Source organism: Cryptomeria japonica, chromosome 3 (assembly GCF_030272615.1).
Source record: "Cryptomeria japonica chromosome 3, Sugi_1.0, whole genome shotgun sequence".
Taxonomy (NCBI): domain Eukaryota; kingdom Viridiplantae; phylum Streptophyta; class Pinopsida; order Cupressales; family Cupressaceae; genus Cryptomeria; species Cryptomeria japonica.
Genome location: NC_081407.1, coordinates 515,893,415 through 515,916,513, shown reverse-complemented (window position 1 = coordinate 515,916,513; position 23,099 = coordinate 515,893,415). Strand labels below are relative to the sequence as shown.

The window sequence follows — 23,099 nt, the reverse complement described above, 5'->3', positions numbered from 1 at the left end:
GCGAACGGGCGACTTTATGTTGGATAGCTTCCTTGGTTATGTATGCTAAAATACAAAGGGGACTTACGCTCAACAAATATTATTCACAAGCTAGGACTTAGATGGATTTAACAATAACTGATCTCTTTTTTTCTTTTTTTTGATTTTCAGTTTTAGACCTCAAAAAACGGATAAAAAGGATGAAGGGTTCAGAATTTTTATGCTAGTCCTATGAACTCAAGAGACGGTAAAAATTGGGTGAAACCAGTAATGACACTTTGTTTCACCACACTTGGACAACTACGCAAAGCGGGTGCAATCTTCTAAGGTTATGCTCAAGAATTTCATACTTAAGAACAATACCATCAATCGAACAATATTTACTCAAAGTAGAAGTTAAAGCATCCACATAATAAGCTTGGGCTAACTTTACACATTGAACGAAAATCATCCATCCAAATAAAGTAGGAGCAAGAATCTCACCAATCTAAACCATCAAATCCTTCATTCATCTAACAACTTTGAAAGCAAAATTTACTCTAAGCAAATCTATTCTATTCTATTCTACTGTTGAAGAAAGTATGGAACCATGCAACCACTTAATAACAATAAGACTTCAAAGCAAAATCTGCAAATGAACTTTTCATTATTCAAGTAGCTCTAAGCAACAATTTTATAAATCTCTCCACAACACAATGAATTGAGAGAATGAGAGTTTATATAGTGTTTCGGAAAACAAATGAAAGGCCGAGATCGATCTAAGATCAACGGCTAAGATTAAGACAACACAACCCTAGATAGAGTTTCCCAAAATAACACTAGAAATCAATGCATGCTAGACAAGTGGTGTGAATAGCCATTTCCTAGGAAGGCACATCCTTATCCTACTAATTGGCAGTGTGTTCAATGAACCTGGACACGATTGAGCCGACCTCTTCCATAGTGACATGTGGCAACATATTGATCCCGAATTCCCATCCGTCCAAGTCGTCTGCACAAGTGGCGAATGCAATCTCTCATTCCAGCTCCTGTTTTTGGAAGGCATCTCGGATGGACAAGAATTCTGATGCCTTGGTCAAATTTTTCTTTAGGACTAGTCTTGTGACGATGAAAAAAATCTCCTAAGTTTTGAGTTTTACATTTTCCAGCCGCATATCACTTTCTTAGATGGTCTCCTTTTCAAACAAATCAGTGATTATAAGGAGAATTTTGTTTTGTATTTCTTTAATCTACTCCTCGGACAAACACTTTCAGCCTTTACCTTCTCCAGGACTTCACCGCGTGCAACTAATGCCCAATGCCATGCGTTGAAGTCATATGCAGCCCCTGCTGCAATTATCTTTCCATCAATTAGTTCTTGTTTAGGCATGCCTTTCAATACTTTAAGGCACGGGATAACTCTGTCCCAAATATCCTGAAGGTCAACCCATGCTTCTGCTATATTTGCAATTCTGGAAAGCAAGAAGGAGATTTGTCCATATATCAACATCAATTTATCCATGAATGTGGGTGTTGCTTCTCTTTTGCTTGCCATCCACTCTTTATCTTCTCTGGCTATCACCTTTTCTTCCTCTAGATTTTCAGTTGCTCCTTGTGAAAGATTCAAAAGTAGAGGAGTTGCTACATCGCCTTGGTTAAGTGGCTTGGTCAGGTGCTGAATGTATTCCTTTAGACGCTCAATTTCCTTCTTATATTCTCTTTTCTTTCTTACCTCCTTATCTATTCTTGCCTTCATGGAAGCGATTGAATTGTCTAAGTCTTCCACCTCTTGACCCTTTGTAGTTGGTCCCAAGTCAAAGGTGGTAATTTCATACTCCTAATGGGTTATACCTTCTTTTGACTTGTTCACTTTTGGTACAGCAATCTGAACTGTTTGGAAGCCTGTCTCATCTCTCTGGATTGTGGAAAACTTCCTGGAAGGCTTCTTTGTAGCAACCTCTCCTAATCTGGCCAAGAAATCGGTCGTATCATCTTCTTCTTGAACCTCTATTTGTGTCTTCATTTTCAACCTTTCCTTCAGCCAACCAAGAATAGTAGGTTGTTCAATGCCCTCCTCCTGCTGATTACTTTCTTCACATGGAATAATCTGACCTCCTTGAAGAGCGAAAATCATTCCCTCCTGAAATTCATCGCCTAGAATATCCATCTCATTATCTGACTCTAATATTTATGTGCTTGTAGGAGATGGAGGTTCTTCATCTCCCTGCTGGATTGACTCTACATTTTCCCCATGGACCGGAGAAGGAATCTTCATCTCAGCCAATGACTCGTCAATAGTTAATACATTGTTTATATTCCCAAATGCGGCAAAACGAGATGGTTCCAACCTTTGCTTCTTCTGAGCAAGTCCTTCATTTATAAGTGTCTTGCCCTTTGTCCTTGAAGAGCTTCCAACTTCTTTCTTCTTTTTCCTAGAGTTAGTGCTTTCAATGGGTCCGGCATTTTGAGATGCCTCTACATTTGAAGAATATGCTTCTATTTCACCCATCAGGTTATAAGTCAAGGTCATATTCTTTCGTCTTATCCCATGAACCTGCTGATCAACCCATCACTTCGAATACTTGACCACTAGCCGCATTAAGGTGGCCAAATCTGCATGCTCTAGTTCAGACCACCTCACAGGAGGAAGAGGTGCATTGTCATCAAAGCGAGGCTGAGTGTACTCTCCATAGTTTTAAAACTCGGCGACTCGCCTCGGACTCGCCACAGACTCGCAAGTCCTTTGGCGCCGCGAGTCGACTCGCCTAGGACTCGCGAGGCGAGTCCAGGCGAGTCCCTGCGAAAGACTCGCAAGTCTTTCGCTCGGACTCGCGGGCCCAGAAAAACGCGCCCATAAGGGTTAAAAACAAGTTTTTTTTTAAATTTTTGACTTCATTTTGGTTTTTTTTTTTGCTGTAGCAGGTTAGAAGGGTTTGGAGGAGTAGAGGGAAGAAGGAAAAATCAGCAACAGAGATCTAGGTAAGGATTTTTCTCTTTCTTTTTTTTTTCATTTGAATCATTTCATTGTTTTGAAACTGAAAAAAATCTTGAAAAACAAGGGGATATGCTGCCAAATTTTTTTCTATTTTCTTTCCTAAGTTATTTCCTCTTTTTTTTTTCTTGATTTTGAATGCTATTTTTCCCAAATGATTCATTGTCATTTTTTTTGTTGATTTTCCATAAAACCTTGCTGATTTTTTTTTTTTCATGTTAAATCAGCAATGATAAGTTCAACTCCAAGGGCAACCCCAAGGTCAGGAAGACAAAGAGATAAAGCTTGGAAATATGGGATTGCAGAAAGCAAAAAGGGGGAGGTTACTTGCACCGAATGCACAAAATGGATGACTGGTGGAATCAATAGATTAAAATACCACCTTGCACAAATACCTGGATATGGTGTGGAGGCATGCCCCAAATCAACTCCTGAAATTATTAGAGAGATGAAGGCCATTCTTGCTAAGAATGATATGCATAAGGAAGAAAGGCAAAAAACAAGAGAAGCCATGGCAGCTGCAATGAATCCCACATTGTCCACTTCGGGTCCCATTGGTCACAGTCGGGGTCATCAGTCACTTTCATCTTTTGGTGACAATGAGGGTGAGGCTAGTGGCACTCCTGTTCGATCAGACCCTAATTTTTTTGTACCACGCAATGTTCCAGGTGCACAACCTTCACTTGAAGGTACAGGATGGAATAGAGAGAAGCATGAACAAGCACGGATAGCAGCTTCAAACTTTTGGTTTTACAATAATCTATCTTTCAATGCAGCAAACAATGTATTGGGAAAGTTTTGTTAATGCCTGTACAGTGGCGGGTAAGGGGTTTAAGGCCCCAACAGGTCATGACTTCAGTGGGCAATTGCTAGAGAAAGTTGTGAAAAATACAGAAGGTGTGGTTGATGATCAGAAAAGGTATTGGAAGAGAAAAGGATGCAGCATTTTATCTGATGGATGGACAGATGGACGGAATAGGACTCTTCTCAACTTCTTGGTGGCTTCAAATGGTGCAATGGTATTCATAAAGTCTGTTGATGCCTCAAATGAAATAAAAAATGCAGAGACTTTGTGTAATCTATTGGATGGTGTGGTTCGGGAAGTTGGAGTTGAGAATGTTGTCCAAATTATCACGGACAACGCAGCTGCATATGTATCTACAGGTAGAATGCTTATGCAAAGGCATCCTTCGATTACATGGAGTCCTTGTGCTGCACATTGCTTGGACTTGGTGCTAGAGGACATTGGGAAGATTGGATGGGTGAAGAAGGTGGTTGAAGATGCAAAAAGTGTCACCAAGTTCATCTACAACCATACTTGGGTGCTTGCTTTGATGAGAAAACACACAAATGGCAAGGACCTTGTGCGACCTGGAGTGACACGATTTGCTAGCCACTTCATCTCTTTGCAGAGCATTCTTAGTGCCATTCCTCATCTTAAGCAGATGTTTGTGTCAGATGCTTGGTTGGGGTCTGCATACTCCAAAAGACCTGAAGCAGAGAAGATTGTTTGCATTGTTTTTGATGAAGGGTTCACCAAAAGTGGAGAGGAGTTGACTGCGGTAAGTAACAAACACAAAAGTAAAGTTTATACAATCTTGTCTATTTGCTGATTTTATTTTTTAGGGGTTGATTTTGTACTAATTTAAATTTGGTTTTAATTTTTTTAGGTGACAGAACCTTTGGTAAGGGTTCTTCGTATGGTGGATGGAGAGGGCATGCCAATGGGTTTCATTTATGAGGCCATGGATAGGGCCAAAGAGGCCATTTCACATTACTATCGTGGAAATACAAGAAAATGTGAAATCTTTTGGCGCATCATTGATCGTAGGTGGACAAACCAACTCCACCAACCGATACATGCCTTCTCCTACTTTTTGAACCCGAAATTCTACTTCTCTGATTCATTTAGGGCTGATGAGGAGGTCATGGCAGGTGTTATTACATGCATTGATAAGATGACACCTAATCCTGAGTTGAGAGACAAGGTTCTTGATGAGTTGGAGGTGAGATTTGACATTTGCAATTGCTCTATCTTTATTTATGAATTCGGAAATGTTCATTATTGAATTTGAGTTTGACACTTTGACTATCTAGTATCTATTTCTGAATTTGGAAATGTTCATTGTTCAATATCTACAAAAGTGCAGAGGGGAGACTCTTCTCATCACAACTAGCAATTGATAGGAGAGGAAAACAACAACCAGGTAAAAAATTTAGTAACTTAGTTCAATAGTGCAAGAAAAAACCTACAAACTTGATTGTTACATTTTTTTCTCAATTCTAATATTTCTAAATGTTTTTTGTAGATTTATGGTGGGAGAATTATGGTGCCGGCACGCCTAATCTTCAAAAGATAGCTATCCGTGTTTTGTCTCAGCCATGCAGTGCTTCTGGGTGTGAACGAAATTGGAGTGTCTTTGAGAGCATTCACACAAAGAAGAGAAATAGATTGTCACAAAAGCGGCTCAATGATCTAGTATTTGTTCGGTACAACCTTCGCCTTTGAGTTAGACAGGTGGAGGGTGTTTCACATGAGGCCATTGACTTGGATGAAATTGATCCATATGGTGATTGGACCATGAATGAACAAAATGATGGTGATGATGTCCTCCTTACCGAAGAAGAAATTGCAGAAATAGAGAGAGGAGCAGCACAAGATGCAGAAGGAGCAAGATTGGATGAAATGGAGGATGAAGATGAGGACAAAGATGAGGATGATGATGAGGACTTTGACTTTGAAGAAGAATCATTTCACCATTTAGATACCACAACACCCACTGCTACTACTTCTAGCTCAAGGCCTGAAAAATTGAGCTATATTAGGAAAAATACAAAGAGGAAGATGTAGTCTTCTCTTTGGTTTGTTCATTCACATTGTTGTTTTTCACATTTGGAGTTGGACTTGGACATATCATTATATGTAATTTTGTGAACATTTATATACTTATGCTGCCATTATACATTTTAGAGTTGAAAGTTGAAACTTGAATATGCTGCCATGAATGATGAAATTTCAAATGTTGCGTGTTTGTAGATCATATGACATGTGTAATGTTTCAATTATGGCACTTATGTTCTCTAAATGCATTAATTTCTTTATGTTTTTTTTGTAAAACTACGGGTTTTTTTTTTGCCGAGTCTTTCGCGAGTCTTTCACGAGTCCGAGTCCGAGTCCAAAATTTTGGTTTGCCGAGTCCGAGGCGAGTCCGAGATTTTCAACTATGGTACTCTCCATCATCTTCCAGCTGATCCGGCACATGAAAAAGTTCAGTTGTTCTAATCAGGCTTACCGGTAGTCTAGACCATAGTCTTTTCCTGATGTCAAACTCATCAGCAGCATTTGCCCAAAAATATTTCAAGTCTACCCTATGTTTGTACCTTTCTCCATTTACTGTCCCAATATTGTTGTGAGGATCATAATCAGCTCTAGACCAATAGAAAGTGAATGGGTACCACTGCATTTCAAGCCTAGCACTCTCAACTGCTTGCGTCGTTCGGCAAGACTCGAGCATATTTCCGATGATGAAAGGAAAGGAAATAGTCGCCTTTTGCTTTGCTCTTTGGAAGCCCTCATATGTCTCTAGTTGTCTAAGGACTTCAAGCAAGACCATTCTGTTAGTAGGATAGATCGGAAGTCGGTAAGGACATCCGGTAAAACCTTGAATTCTTATGTATGTGAATTTTGGAAATTGGATAAACCAAGATCCATACTTGCTTATTAAACTCTTGGCTTCATGAGAAAGTCTCTAATGGGTTCCTCCTTGCAGTTTTCTTGTGATGCACATCAGGAATGCATCATTTACCTGCTTGAAGTAGGTTTTCTCACTAAGTTGTAAGTGTGGGTGACAGTCATACGACTTGAACTCATTTTCACCATTGCCTACTACACCTTTGCAAATCAATCGTGTGTATCTGTAATTTCTGGCCAACAGGTAGACAATGTAGGAGCTCATGTAAAATGATTGTGTCCTTTCTAAGTTCCTCAATTATTCATCTAGATTATCACTGATTATTCGGGACCAGTTGAACATTTTAAATACTGAGGTGATCTCATCAATGAAGCAGTACATCCATGTTTCCAATGGTGCACCCTGAGGGCTGCCCATTACTTTGTTCAGCAATACGATAATGTCACCATATTCTTCTTTGAAATCCGTGCGCATCAGCCTTTTGGGCACTTTATTGAGGGAAGCCCTGGGCTTTTCTAACCATGAATTGTTGATATTTGTTGCACAGAGGTCAAGCTGGTCCTCATAAAGTCTTTGGGTATGTTCTTTGGCTTTATATGAGGTTTTGTTGTAGTTTGGTATTCCAAATTCTTTCTGAATGGCTAACCCTCCAAGATGAGCCAAGACTCTTCCATCTGGTCCAACAATTTCTCTCTCCTGTGAGTTGTAGCATATGGCACATTCAACAATCAGTTCTGCACATTCCATGGTCAGTGGAAATCCAGCTGCCTGGACAATGCCATTTCTCATTATCCGGCAAGCAATGGGTGTTGGCAAAAATCCATCTAGCCCGTACATTCTCTTCCTGAATTCTTTGAAGTCCACATGCCTAAGCTTGGTGTCTGTGACATTTTTCCATTTGGAAATGATTTTTGACTCTGGCTATAACCCTTTACTGGCGAACTTCATATGTGCTTTTCTTGAAGGTGCTCCTTTGGTAGTCATTAACCTGCAAAAGACATAAAAATTTAACATTATTTTGGTGAAAATTGAAGATTATAACCCTGATTTTGGACCTTTTACTTGAAAATTTCACTTTCAGCCTGTCAAAAGGTTATTATCCTATGAAAAATCAGACTGAAAATGAAAGAGTTCGGCAAAGTACTTAGCAGATTTCGAGAAATAAAAAGGTTAAGACAAAAGAAATCAGTCAAAAGTATGAATTTTTTGAACCTCTGGAATTTTCTTTAACTGATTTTGGTAAAAATTTGTCTTTAGTTCTGAAAATTTTGTCTTAAACTCAGAAAAAGAACCTTATTCCTTCTTTCAACACTTAGAAATTTTTACTTCTTCAAAATTCAATCTTTCATAACCTCGAGAGAGAGAAACTTCTTCACAAACGAATCTCCAAGCTTCAAACCTGATAATGAATTTGAAAGTGACAAGTTGAATTGATATAGAGTTGAGAAGTTCAATTTTTAGAAGCTTTAAGTGTTTTTTTGTTGTTTTTTTCCTTTTTTTTCAATTTTCTAGGTTCATCAAACTTAGCCTTGGTTTATTTTCTCAAAACGGAAACATTTATTTTTCACCCAAAGCGATTTGGCATAGAACCTTCTAGATGATTCTCTCAAATTCCAAAAAAATTCAAAAAATTTCTAAGTGTTGAATCTATTTCCCCTTCGAAAATAATTCTAAGTGTTGGAAAAAATTTAAAATATTGTTTGAATTTATCTTTCCAACCTCTTCAATCTTGGTCGATCTTCCAATAGTGGATTTCATGTGTTTCTTATCAAAATTGTCTATTTGTTTAGCCAGTTTTCTCTCCTCTTGGCAAGTTTGATCAATTCACCTTTATGCCACCTTAACCTTAGGCGGATCTAAACTTCTTCATGCCTTGGGCGGGGTTGCTAAGTGTTTGGACATCCTTTTCTCTTTGTTGGGCGTACTTTGAGAGTATTTAGCCATCCAAAACCTTTGCTTTTTATCATGCTGCTGCTAGGCGGATTTTAGAGTTCACCGGACGTCCTTTCTACCTTGCCTAGGCGGACTTCAAGCTCTCTTGGGCAAGGCGGACTTTACTAGCTCTTATGCCATCCTTGCTTCATGCCTTTCACCTTGGGCGGACTTTGACTTATGCTTGCCATGTTTATCTTTGCCTTGGTCGGACTTCCTCATGTCTAAGACGTTTCTATTCATGCCTAGGTGGACTTGGATATAGTTTAGACATGTCCCCTTGGGCGGACTTTGCCAGGTGTTGTGCCAAGGCGGACTTGCTCTTTGTCTTGCCATTCTTCCCATATGCCTAGCAGACTTCATACCACATCATGCCATGCTTTTCCAAGTGTTAGGCGAACCTTGCTAGGTATTGGACATGTTTGCACTTGCTAGGGCGGACTTGACTAGCCTTCTGCCATTCCTTCTTTGGCTTGGGCAAACTTCAACCTCCATTGGACAAGGCAGACTTCAACCTCCATTGGTCAAGGCGGACTTGACCCTTCATCTGCCAATCCTCTTGGTACGATCTTTGCTCGTCATTGGATATACTTCATAGGGGGCAGACTTGAAGGCTGATTGGACAATCTTCCTTGGGCGGACTTTGATCATGTCTAGCCATTGCTTGGGGCGGACTTTGACCTCTATTCACCATGCCTTCCTTAATGCTGACTTATCCTTATGTTAGACATGGCGGACTTTACCATTGGTGTGCCACTCCATGGCGGACTTGGCCATGGGCTAGCCATGTCCCCTTGGCTTCTACCTTGGCTGGACATTGAACCTTTCATATGCTGGTTGAATTTTTAAGAGCTATTTGCCATGTTTTTGATCTGATCTGCCATGTTGAAGTTTTGATCTTCTGGAACAAACCCTAGCTCGGAGCCTTTTTCCTGCTTTTTACACTTGAGACATAATTTTTTGATTCCGAAGACATGGGCACTAATGTCATCACCTGAGGGACCAAACACTAGGTCTACTTTCAAAAAAACAGGAAAAAGCAAAAAAGCAAGCCAAAAAAGTTGTTTCCCGGATTGGTCCCAAAGTGCCACAAATCAAAAAAGCAAAAAGGCAAAAACGCAAAAAAGCAAAATCCCTAAAAATAGGAAGGTGTCAGATTGACCCTAAGCAATTACGATCTTCGTCCTTCGGGCCTTCTAAGTGCTTTGGTGATGTCCAGACACTGATCGGGGCATGATTTCTCCATTTAGCTCAGGGTATGACCTCTCAAAAATTCTAACTCTAAACTCTCAAAAATAGAGACTTATGAAATTGCAGAACTAAGACAAAAACCTAAAAAGCAAACAACTGGGAGTCCCCATTTGCAATGGGACGATATGTGAAATAGGTCACAACAAGTCCCCACTTTGCCAAGAAGCAAAGAGGGGCATGAGTGCAAGGCACAACAATTGCCCTAACTTTCTTATGAGGCAACTTGCCTTTGCCCTTATCCTTGGTTGCAAAGCCTTGTTCCACACTCAATGTATCATGCGGCAAAAGCCTATTGCACAAATCATCAAACTTCAAGTCAACATTGGTCCATGTGATGTTGAGTGTCTAAATGAAACATCCATATGCCCATGGTAAGCTTTTCAACATTATGACCACCATATCTTCTTCTTCCATCTGGCAACCTATGGCTTCCAATTGATCACAAATGCATTTGATCTTCATTAAATACTCCTACAAATACATCTTCTCATCCATTAAGATTGAGAAAAGCATATTTTTAAGGAAGAAGGCCCTACCTTTATCTGACACCTCGTGGAAATCTCATAGGTGCTTCAAAATTTCCATAGAGGTTTTTCTTGTTTGAACCTTCGGAAGCATCTCATCTATCACTGCTAACTTGATCAACATAACTACTTCTCAATCACATTCATCAAACTTGTCTTGGTTTTTACACGCAACCATTGGTCGTGTTAGTAAAAAGGATGATATTATCGAGGTATCTATACTTGAAGATCATGAGCATGCGTTATTTCCAAGTGTTGCAATTTTTGTCAATGACGCGTCAATTGCCTTGCAACATGATGTTGGGTAATGAAGCCATCATGTAATTATACAGGTTAAACCTTAGTCAACATGAGACAACCACAATTTTGTTATTAAAAATACCAAAAATTGATGAAGAAACCCACAATAGGATTTGAAAACCCTAGCCATTCAGCAAAAACACGATTTTATTAAAAAATCATCAAAACACTGCAAAAAAATTTGGAAATTTTGGCTAAAGCCTAGCCATTATGTTCTACCCTTGATTTTGTCAAAACAAATTGCCGAGTGTCAAAAACTTGTTGCCAAAGCCTAGCCATCATTGAACAATGCAGGAAAACCCACAATTTTTTTAAAAAAATATTAAAAAAAACCAGCATGAAAACCCATTGCACACCAAAAACCCTGTGTTGCTCCAATTCCCATGGTTTTGATAAAAAATTGCCAAAAAAAACTGTCACAAATAGTAAATAAAGGTTGCAATTTTAAAACCAAAATGATCTGTGAGTATTCCAAGAAATAGTGTGATTTGCTAAAGCAAAGAGGTGTGATTTTTTTAAGAAGAAAACAATGCAATTTTCAGCCCCAAACGAAAATCCGCAATATTTAGCAGAAACCTAGCATGATTTCAATCAAAGTTTTAAAACTCGGACTCGTCACGGACTCGGCAAAAAAAAACGTAATTTTACAAAAAAACATAAAGAAATTAATGCATTTAGAGAACATAAGAGCCATAATTGAAACATTACACATGTCATATGATCTCGAAACACTCAATATTTGAAATTTCATCATTCATACTCAGAATCATACTCATTACTCATAGTTTCAAACTCTAAAATGTATAATAGCAGCATAAGTTTATAAATGTTTACAAAATTACATATAATGATACGTCCAACTCCAAATGTGAAAAACAACAATAAACAAACTAAAGAGAAGAATACATCTTCCTCTTTGCACTTCTCCTAATATAGCTGATTTAATCTTCTTTGCTCTCCTCCTTCAAACCCTACAAACCTGTTTTCACCAAGAAAGAAAGGCAAATGAATGAAAAAATGCAAAAAAATCACTTTTTAACGTTGTTGGGCTTCATAACTGGGTCGCGTGAGTCCCTGCAAAAGACTCGCAAATCTGTGTAATTGACTCGCACAAGTCCATGAGAAAGACTCGCGAGTCTTTCAAAAAGACTCACCAAGACTCGCCTCACAAGTCCTTGGCGAGTCAACTCATGGAGCCACTGGACTCGCAAGTCCGTGGCGAGTCCACGAGTCTTCAAACTATGATTTCAATAGGCAAAATTTGTGATTTTAACTAATTAAAAATTTGCAATTTATCCTTGCAAAAGTTTTAGCTTCAGAAAAAACTTACAAAATTTTCCTTGACAAATTTGTACAATAGTGTATTGTAGTGTATGACGCTCGTTTAACGCTTCTCTGTCACATGCATCCAAATCATCACTATCGATAGTAGTCTATATATTTCACGCATTCACTAATCCCGAGGTGTGACTTGGGCTCTGATACCATATTACGAAAAATATAAACATAGAATGATTACCAAGATATTCGATATTAACAAAGAAGCCAGTCTCCTTAAACAAAAGATAAAAAATATCTATTTGTAAAGGATAAGATCAACAACTGAGAAAGAAAGGATAAAAACTTAGCTAAAAAATAAAGAATATTCTAAAGTATATCCTAACGACTTAATTGACCATTATAAAATAGATATTACAATTTACTTTAATAGCAAATAAATTTGCAAAATTTCCATTTGGGAAAGCCTCTCATTAATTCCAATTTATCTTCTAGAGAACTTAGTGTTCACGTATCCTTCTATGGACGAAACCTCATAGGGGATTGTGGCTTGTGAACGAAAACCCATAAATTACAGCCTTACAGGAGTTAGAGGATGACAAACCTTTGATTCAGAGAGCATTCTCATTTAGGGATCACATCAAAGCTTCAAAGATTTGCAAGACATCTCAATTATTCAATGTGTGTTCATTTATTGTAGGTTACAAGTGAAGTATATGTAGTTGGAGTGCAATGTTTATGTCAATTGCTATTGTGTCATGTGCCACTGTAGGGTTCCTTGCTGTTCCTGATCCTTTCTAGCAGCTAAAAATATCAAACTTCTTGTGTGGAAGATCGGAGAGTTTTATGTGCTTTGGTTGGCAGTGTGTGTGGGGGTTAAACATTGTTAGTTTCAGTGATTGTATTTACCGATGTGGCTACTATAATGACTCTCACATCAGTCCATTATTCTGTATAAATCAAAGTTAAATTAATAGAAAAGTTGCATGAGTTTCCAGTTCATTTGTTTAAGTTTGGGTGACTAGCTGGTTTTATTGGTGCAGTTTGGTGAAGTTTATTGTTGATGTCCAAATTTATTATTATTATTAAAAAATCTGATTTGGGACATTACACTGACACATCTAGAATAAAGATAGAGCCAAATGTAGTATAGGAAGTAGATATGAAAATGGCCAACCAAAACAAAGAGAAGTATACACAGAAATGAAATCACAAACTTGGCCCTTTATTGCCTCTAGGGAGAAACAACTTCAAACCATCCTGAAATGCATCAACAGGATCACCACAAGGGCACATCAAAAGTTTTTTCGGTTGGACAACAGTTTAGAAGCACTCATGGGCTGATCATACTAATCAAAAAAAATACTTTGTCTAGATATACAACACAAGTTGGTTGAACTCCTTTATTCAATATGTCTTTACCAAAGTCATTACAATATAGAACATATTATTTCGAAAATAATATTTCTAACTTATTACAAAGCTGACAGTTGTTTTAGTGCAGACAATGATTACCTCTTCAGCCCGTAGAGAAACACCACCATCTTCACCAAGGAAGCGTGCTTCAGGGCATCGACCTAAATCTAAGACAACCTACAAAAGAAAAAATTTAGCTTGACAAACAATATAAAATGTAACTGAAGTTTCCTAACTGAAAAATTAACATGTGAGTTTCAAAAACTTAAACATGTCAATTAATAGGAGTGGAGACTAAATGTAACATTCAAAGTCACAAATTTTCATGGTACTGAATCAGTATAACCAAAACATAAATCAAGTATGAGTATAAATTTAACTCTATACAAATAAAATGGAATCTCAAGACGAGAATACACTTTCCCAATTAAATATGATCTGTAATCTTCATTTACATTATTTTACAAGAAGAAAATTCAACTACCTAAACAAAAGGAAATTTGTAAAATAAGCGGCGGATAATATAAATTGGGGTCTTACTTGAAATGGTAATGGATCAATTTTAAAATTTAAATGAGTCAAATAAGAAACATTGAGGGAATAGAGGTGGACACCCTTTGGAACCCTTAATTTCTTTAAATACTTGTTTAAGTAGTCAATCAAATACGAACATCAAGTTAAGCTTTAGATGAAAAAAGAATTGATATCAAAGAAAAAAGTCAATAAATTCCATATAATCCTTGATCTTTCTCTATATTATGATTGCGATTAGCAGATATGAAATGAAGCTATCTAAATTCAAGTACTTGAACTATAACCAGAACAGTCACCATACATGTACAAAAATAAATATGAGAAAATAATCTCATAGTGGAGTTGGTGGAAATGAGCCAAAGGCGCTGAGGGTTAAGTGAGAAGTGCCACTCTTTGGAACCATTGAGATGCATTTTGATAGGGCTATGAAATGAAATCTACAGACAGCTGACATCAAAGGTGTCTTTGAAGATAGTTCAGGTCAGCTTATCTTCATCTATTCGCTTTATATTGGTATAGATACCAACAATGAAGTACCCTAAAGGTTTCAAGGTTGCTGAATCCTTCAAGTATATCAGGCTCTCACACAACAAATAAAAAAGAAATCAGACAGCTGATTTGGCTTCCAACAAGACCAGCCAGCTGATTATTTTTTGAGATCCCATTCCAGAATGAGTTGCATTTTCAGGAGCCCCTTTCATGAAATATACTCCTATAGATCCAATTACAACCAAAAATATATTTACCTTCAGAATCAAATATACTCCTATAGATCCAATTACAACCAACAATATAGTTACCTTTCAGGGAACAACAAAATATTAAGTATCTTTATTTCACTTAAGATATCAAATTCAATTTACATAGCACCCTCCCATTATTTAACTGTTAACATACATATAGGAAGTAACAGGGATGGGTATGAGAATTAACCACAACGATCAAAGAATCAACTTACCTCATCACTTAATTTAATTGATCGCACTTAGTATATAATAATAAATAAAAAGCAATTGTTAATTTTAAATTTCTATATAACAGAAAAATTTCTCCTATGTCCTCCTTGGCTCTAGTTATAATTTATGATGGCTAAGAACTATCCTTGATGTGCAAAGGGTAAATGCCCTAATTTCTGCTTAACTTTGAACAGTATGCAAGCCAATCTACCCCCTAAAACCAAGGTAGTTGTATCATTTTGTAAAGAACACCAATGTTAAATGGACTTATGGTAGACAGACTTTAAATAGGTTCACAACATATCTAAATGCACAGTCACAACACATACAATTCACAACTTAAGTAGAAAAAAACAACTGCTTCCCTTTCCTTGATGTCATGAAATCTCTTAAAGCAAAGCTCACTTTTCCGAAAAGTTTGTAGAAAAAAAGATTAATGCTGATAGCTGATTCACACCACTATCCATAATAGAAAAAAAAATTATTTGAACACATTTGTTAGGGTCCTCAGAATGGTTGAGCCCTAACATCTTAAAATTGAAGAAATCTATCATGTCCCCTTTCTAGAGTGGACATCAGAGACGGAGGAGTTGGCCTATCATTGGAGTCTTGTAGGCTAGCAGAGGTTGTTTGGGACTCATTCAGTGCATATAGTGACTGGATTTTGGCTTTACAGGCAGTTTGGAGCCAGTTTGGAGCAATTCATTGATTTTAGGAGGTTGTTCCTACTTTTAAGAGGTTATGACAGCATCCAGGGTTGGGGTTCCATGAGACCATTCCTTGGTTTCAGTTTCAAGAGATTTGGGTGTGTTTCCTAGTTTCTAGGAGCATCCCTAGATTTTAGGAATGAGACTGCCAGTTGATCCATGATTTCCGACATCAGTCACAGACAGGTGACAGGTTCAGTTTCAGGCTTTTGGGGTGTTTCGAGCTTTCTGTAGCTATTTGGGTTATATTTTTAATATATTTAAATATTTCCTAAGTTAGCGTTTTAATATTTTAAATAAGGCTATGTCTATAGCCATTTCGGAGTAACAAGGGGTTTTTGGCTTCATCTGGATTCGTATGCCCATGTGTTATAGCTCGTTGAAAAGGTCTTGAACTTTTCTAAATGATTTTCACTTGCCAGTGTCCTTTTGGCGCTTGGAGTTATTTTATATTGAAAAAGTGGTGTTTTTTCTATACTTGGGCGCCCAATATTGGGAAATATGACTTTATATTAAAGCGCACTTTTCATATATCTTTAGGGTTCGATTTGGAAGGAAAGAGATATAAGGAGAAGGAAGCCTAATTTCTCATTATCTTTTGACGTTTGAAACTTGTGAAACTTGAAATTGCTCTGGTGGAGCGATATAGTGGCTTGGGACGAAACCCTCAAGTCTGGATTGTTGGGACGCAAACCTCAACAAGGAATTGGTGATTGAAGTTGTTCTTTCTTGCACTCAGATTGATAGAGGAAGAGGTCGAACTTGTACTGGAATGCACATATTGGCAGTATTGAGGAGTTTCAGTAGGGGCGGCTACCTATTTCAGCTTGTGCGTTCTCTCTGGGCAGCTCATGTGAGGTTATTGGAGGCATTTTCCTCTTCAATTGGATGCCATTGTGTTCAGACTGGTATTGGAGGGTTTGAGGCAGAGTTTTCCTCAGGTTCTTGACTCACACCAAGCATTCTCCTATAGCTAGCGTTATTTCATTATTGTAAGACAGCACTGAATCTTTGCATTAATTCCATTCTGAAATAAAAATCAGTTTGCTGGCTTATTCCGGGTATGTACTGTTTCAGATTACAGTATTGATTAATTTCTTGTTATGTATTTACCTTTCATAGTTGGAATCTGTTTGCTATCTTTTATGCAATTATTTATATTCCCAAAACTCCAAAAAAATTGAGGAAAGGCACAAAAATCAGAAGAAAAAGCAGATTTCTAGAAATTCCATTCAGAGCTTTAAACCGTTGGTCAAAGATTCAATTGAAACAAAAACAGTATTGTCTTGGTATCCGGGATTGGGGATCTTTCAAAATCCATCTCCACAAAACCCTTAAGAAAACTGGAATAAAAAGAAAAAGAATAAAGAAGTCAAAAATGGGTACAGAAAGTAAGAAAGCTGTCATACCTTACACACAAGGAATTTCTGAGAATCTTGCACAAATTTTAAGAATAAAAGGTATGAAAACATTACTTCAAATCTTGCAAGACTCTTCAAAATAGCCTAAGAAACACAAAAGACCATCTAGAAGGACTCAGAGAAGGGTGTTTTATGAGATCCATGTGTGTGTGGCATACCCTAGCTTGCGGATACAGATTGATCTTTCCAAACCAAGAAAGAATATGCTGGCATACAATGTAGTATAGTAAAGCAGTCAGCACTAGCCAAACATAAGCACCTTAGAAATCGTTCCCTTTAAATACAAGTCACTAAAGTTCTTTCCATTGAAGGTCGGTTAAAGAATAGAAAGATTAAGGAAGCCATAAAGATAAAAAAAAATCCTAGAACTTTGAGTGGAGATTATGGCTTTGATCTTAGCCAGTCACAAAACCTCCAATACACAAATTTAGCCAAAATTTATAGAAGCCAGGTTGGGCTCTCAAAAACTATTTATAACTTAGTCTCTTATATGTTAGCCAAAAAGTAATCACTCTTTTAATTAATCAAATAGTTTTTGTTTTAATACTTTGTTACCCCGCTTTGCAGACATGTGCTAACTAATTTGAGTAATCATTCTATGAATTGGATTATTGGCCTAGTAATTAATTTGATGATCACTTAATTTAATCATCAATTCCTGCTTATCCATTTTAGTTTGAACTTCCTCATTCTGACCTCTATTCTAATTGGTCACTAACCCTCCATAAGATAATAATTATAAATTAAGGTTAAGTCTCCTGTGTTAGCATTCATTTGGTACTGATGTCAAAAGCATGGTTGAAGTAGTGACACATTCAGACACTATGTTTATGGCAAATGCTAGTGCCAGTTGAAGTACCTCAGCAAGGATGTGGCATGGGATCACAAACATGGCATGGGATGATTGTCATATGAGTCCTTGTATCATCAAGACAAAAGTCAAGAATGACAAGTGCACTATCTGCTTTGGGGACAAAATTATTGCCCAAACAAGCGAATTGCAAAAGGTAGAGTGGACAAACACATTGATTTGATAATCCATTTGCAAGGTACAAAGTTGATGTTTGGAGCATAAGGTTTATGTGAAGAATATGAACAAGCGTTTCTCTTTCACCTTGAGGTCAATAACTTTGATCAAGACATAATCAATAATAGGTCACTGTCCTTATAATTTCATGCTATGATCATGTTTGGTCAAGAATATTGTTTCTTCATGTGCAAGGGCTTAAACCCTAGACAAGGGTTTTAGGATATCTTTAAAAAAACATGTTTTTTTTTATTATACCTTAAACCCTATACAAGGGTTTTAGACTATCCTTTATAAAACATGTTATTCTATCCCTTAGTATCCTAGAAACCGGTTCATACCATTTAAAACAGTAACATACAGCAGATTTAAGTTGACCACTGTTTTGAAGGATGATTAATATACCAATCTGCAGTCTTTAGTATTCACGGTTTCTATTAATAGATATTGCAGTTTATAACAGTTGAAAGGCAGTTTGAAACATGTTTAACGTTTTTTTAATGAGAAAGACAGTTGTGACAGATGCCTCAAGTGTGTGACAGATGTTTAATCATCTGTTTTCAAGTTTTGATAGTTAGAAATACGAGTACAAGCAGTGTTTTGGCTGAAGATCACAGAATATACAAGATTGTTCATGCTTCTACATGAGATGATGACAGTTTGTGTGAATGCGGGTGATATAAATCGAATTTAAGTGTTTAATGCAGAGAGTTCTCACTATTTTCTGACTTTCTGTTATGAAGATATCAATGTGAAGGTTGATCTTTTGATTGTGGATGCAAAGTGTGATGCAAGTCTCTTTGATGTACCTGATTGTGGATATAAATTTGAAAGGAGATATCTGAATTGTATTAAAATCAGAGATTTAATTCTGTATGTTTGATCATTTTATTCAAGTTGAAAAGAAGTGTTTATACTCAGTGAGGCATATGTATTGCTTTCATGTCAGTGAGACACAAACTCTGTAATTAGAGAGATTTGCATAGTGGATGTTTTAAAAGTGGTTTTTTACCCTTTAAGGGTTTTCCACTTCAAAATATTTGTGTCAACTTCTTTTGTGGATTGGTATTGTTTATCAAGTTGCTTTCATTGTTCATATTGAATTGTAGAGTTCTTTTGTTTTTGAAATTGCACTTAAGTTTGAAATTGTACTTAAGTGCAACATAACAAAAGAAGAAAGATTTGATTAGTCACTGATTCACACCCCCCCTCTCAGTGACCTGAAGTATTCCATCATCTTAAGCATGACCTATCAATTAGATCATTAAAAACCCATTCTCTTCAAGCCATTTTTCATTAACTTCTAAATTTCCAAACAAATATTCATCATCAATAGCACAAGTGGATTGAAAGACACACCTCTAAGAGTTGATCTTGTTTTGGTTGCTTTAGCAGATTCTCACATACATCATTTGGTAATATCTACACCAAGTTAAAAGTTACAAAGATCAGCAAAGAAATTTGTCTACACAAACTAAATCTATAGATATTCTATTGAACATAGATAACATACTATATGGGAAACCTGTAAACTTTAAAGCACTTTGAAGACACTATTAACAACTTTTGCAGTCCATCAAAACATTCCAAAAGTATGTCTATAAGCATGACTGATGGTAGAGAAATATTGAGTGAACTTAACCAAGTGTACAATCAAGTACATTGCAAGCAATAAGAGAAAAGATTAAGCAAAAGTTTTCAACTTTCTTTGAAATTGATAAATGCATCTTCCATAGTTTATAAAAATAATACTCTTTAAATTGAATGGCGATAACGCTTGCTCTTGACTTTTTTCTTTATCTCTTGTCCAAATTATTTATAGAGGATTGTTACAAAATGTTATCCCTTGCTACCATATTTATAAACATTACTGTAAACTTTTCTCAAACTGTTAGACAAAGCTTTCCCTTCATACATATTGATATAAAAGTCTTGATGTTGCCATACTCAATGACCTTTGATTTGATATGGTTTCAGAATGTATCTTCAATTTTTGCATGCAAAAAGGACCCTCTTGTAGTAAACGGTATTTGGCTCCACAGATTTTATTAAGGTGGGCATCACCATGATTATCGAGAAGTAGGATGTATAGATTATAAATCATTCAATTTAAAATGTATGTGTAGGCATGAATGAACCAGCATTATCGAAAAACCGACATGCCTTCATAAGCACCATTATCATGGATCTTGTTGCCCCCACAACATGATCCCAAGACTTTTGCCTTTTGGTCAATTAGAATTTAGTGAATTCCTAGCTAGTTATACTGTTGTTATCGAATAATAAAGGCCATAAGATGTCCTAGTATTTAAGCCTTATTCAATCACTAATAAAACTTCATTTATATAGATACAACAGCTCAATAATATCCTCTAACCAACCACCAAAAAATACCAAAATCATCAATCTATCAAACAATTATAGTTAGTCTAAACTAAACTTTATAATCTAAACTAATGGGGGTGTCTCAATGCATTTAATACAATGTAATATAAGACCTCAGCTAAGTCTCTAGGTCTTCAGATCAAGTCCTAAGAAACGCACTCGTGATTTAAAGTTAGCTCTTTAGACATATACCTAGTTGTCTTTTAAACTCACAAATTTGATTCTATCGATTATGAAGATATCAGTTGTTTGATCAATTGCAAAGTAGATAGATTCCAATGTTCTCTTCATCACCAGCGTCTAGAAATAGTGATATTTAACATCCACATGTTTAATCTTTGTATAAAAAATCAGATTCTTTGACATCTTGATAGAATTCCAACTATCCATGCAAAGGAGTGAAGTATGATGTACTCAAATCAAAAAAGCTCCACAATTGTACAATTTCTCTATAAACATACTGCGCTCCAATGTATTCAGATTCCACTGATGAGTTCAACTTATGTAATCTGCATTAGAGTATCAACCAAGCGGAAAATTCTTCTTCTAAAAATATTCAAGGCCATATGCTATTGTTCCTTACAAGTAGCAAAAAAGGGGATATTACAGTCCGCCCCCCTTGAAATTGCTTGTACTCAAGCAATCTCAACACTGGATGCTGTAAGATAGGCTCACCCTCCCAAGTAGCATCCTCTACCGGCAAGTTCTTCCATTTCACCTGATCACCCATCTCCGTAAAGTACGCTCCCTAGTCTCAAGAATGGCCTCGGGAACCAGAATAAGCTTCCCCTCATCATCAAGAGGAGGTAACTTTGCTGAAGGTATCACATTATGACCCAATGCCTTTTTGAGGCGTGACACATGAAAAACATTGTGTACCTTACTGTCTATTAGCAACTCAAGCTCATAAGCCACCTCTCCAACCCTCCTGATAACTCTGAATGGGTCGTAATAACGTGGCTTCAACTTCTTTGCACCACTACTTTTGAGAGTGGACTGATGGTAAGGCTCCAGCATGAGATAAACAATGTCACCCACCTCAAAAGATCTCTCCACTCTACGCTGATCTGCATATTGTTTCTGTTGATTTTGAGGCTTTTGCATGTTTTTATTTAATGCTCTAATGATATCCTAACTTTCCTGCAGGAGATCCTTAGCCTTGGGTACTCAGCTATCACCAAACAGCAAATCTAAGAAGTTCAGAGCCTCGTAACCATAAAGAGACATAAAAGGTGACATCTAAATAGACATATGATAAGTGGTGTTAGAGCAATATTCTCCTAAATGTAACCACTTCACCCATCCCTTCTACTGCCTTGCAATGTAATTACGGAGGTATCCTTCCACCCACTTATTCACAATCTCAGACTAACCGTCTGTCTACGAGTGATAGCTAGTGCTCGGTGTAAACTCTATCCCACAAAACCTGAAGAGCTCCTGCCAAAAATTACTCATGAACCGGCTGTCCCTATCACTGACAATGCTTCGCAGCAAACCATGCAACCTGAATACCTCTCTGAAAAAACAACTCCATTGTCTGGGCTACTGTATAGGTGGATGAAATAGCAAAGAAATGAGAAAACTTAGTCAAACGATCCACCATGACATATATGCAATCCCTACCTTGGGCCTTAGGTAGACCTATAATGAAATCCATCGACACACTGTCCCACTTCCTCTCAGGAATGGGTAGGGGCTGCAATAAACCACCTAGAAAAGAGTGCTCATGCTTATTTTGCTGACACACTGGGCGCTCCCTCACATACTGTAATACTTCAAACTTGAGCCCTTTCCAAGTAAAGCACTCTCTCACTTGCCTATAGGTTTTGAAATACCCTGGATGACTCGCTAATGGTGAGTCATGGAAGGCTCTCAAGATCTTTTGCTTCATAGCAGATCCTGGCACTAACAAAATCCTCTCCTTGTAAATGATCAAGTCATTTACCACTGTGTACCTGTCATCCTGTATAGTGCAATCAATAATACCAGTAGCCCACTTGTCTTTCGCATACTCCACTAAAATCAATTCCCTCCAGTCATCTTCCAATATTCCCAAAGCACACAAGTGTGGTCTCCTGGATAAGGCAACAGCAACTATGTTTTTCTTGCCCTTGACAAAAACTATATCAAAATCATAAGCCTGCAGTTTGCTGACCCATTTCTGATGCTTGTCATTCAGATCCTTCTGCCCAAGGAAATGCCTCAAACTGTTATGATCTGTCTTGACCCTAAACATACTGCCCACCAAATACTGTTTGAATTTAGCCAAGGTGTGCATAATCGCTAACATTTCCTTGTCATATATGTTGTAACTCCTCTCAAGCCCCCTCAATTTTCAGCTCTCAAAAGCAATGGGGTGCCTATCTTGCATCAATATTGCACCAAGGCCTTCACCCGAGGCATCACAATGCAACTCAAAAGGCCTACTGAAATCAAGAATGGCCAAAACTGGGCATGTGCTCATCAACTACTTAAATCTGTCAAAACATTGTTGAGCTTTGTTTGACCACTCAAAGCCATCTTTCCTAGTCAAATCTGTAAGGGGTGCAGCAGTTTGAGAAAAACCCCTCACAAAGCGGCGGTAGAATCTACACAAACCAAGATCCCTTCAGCTGTGAAATATTCTTCAGTGGCAGCCAATCCATAATAGCCCTGATTTTCTTCGGATCCACACGAATACCCTCAGCACTAATGATGTGCCCTAAGTACAACAACTATGTCATCCC

At 37.4% G+C, this 23,099-nt stretch overlaps 1 protein-coding gene and 1 long non-coding RNA gene across 6 annotated transcripts in view; one reads left to right on the top strand and one right to left on the bottom strand.

Moving 5' to 3' along the window:
* Window positions 1-23,099, bottom strand: part of LOC131060201 (uncharacterized protein ycf45) — a 288,117-nt gene that overhangs the window by 259,589 nt on the left and 5,429 nt on the right. For 4 of the 5 annotated variants that reach the window (XM_057993353.2, XM_057993356.2, XM_057993355.2 and 1 more), the window contains exons 2-3: window positions 19,348-19,410; window positions 13,443-13,520 (exon numbers count right to left, since the gene is read on the bottom strand). In XM_057993353.2, coding sequence (XP_057849336.2) covers window positions 13,443-13,520; window positions 19,348-19,410 — 141 coding nt within the window. The remainder of the gene's footprint in view (window positions 1-13,442; window positions 13,521-19,347; window positions 19,411-23,099) is intronic. The other variant, XM_057993354.2, reaches the window with a different exon arrangement.
* On the top strand, window positions 5,085-5,915 carry LOC131874650 (uncharacterized). Its single transcript, XR_009372052.1, has 2 exons — window positions 5,085-5,157; window positions 5,260-5,915. It is a non-coding gene; the product is annotated as an uncharacterized LOC131874650 (long non-coding RNA).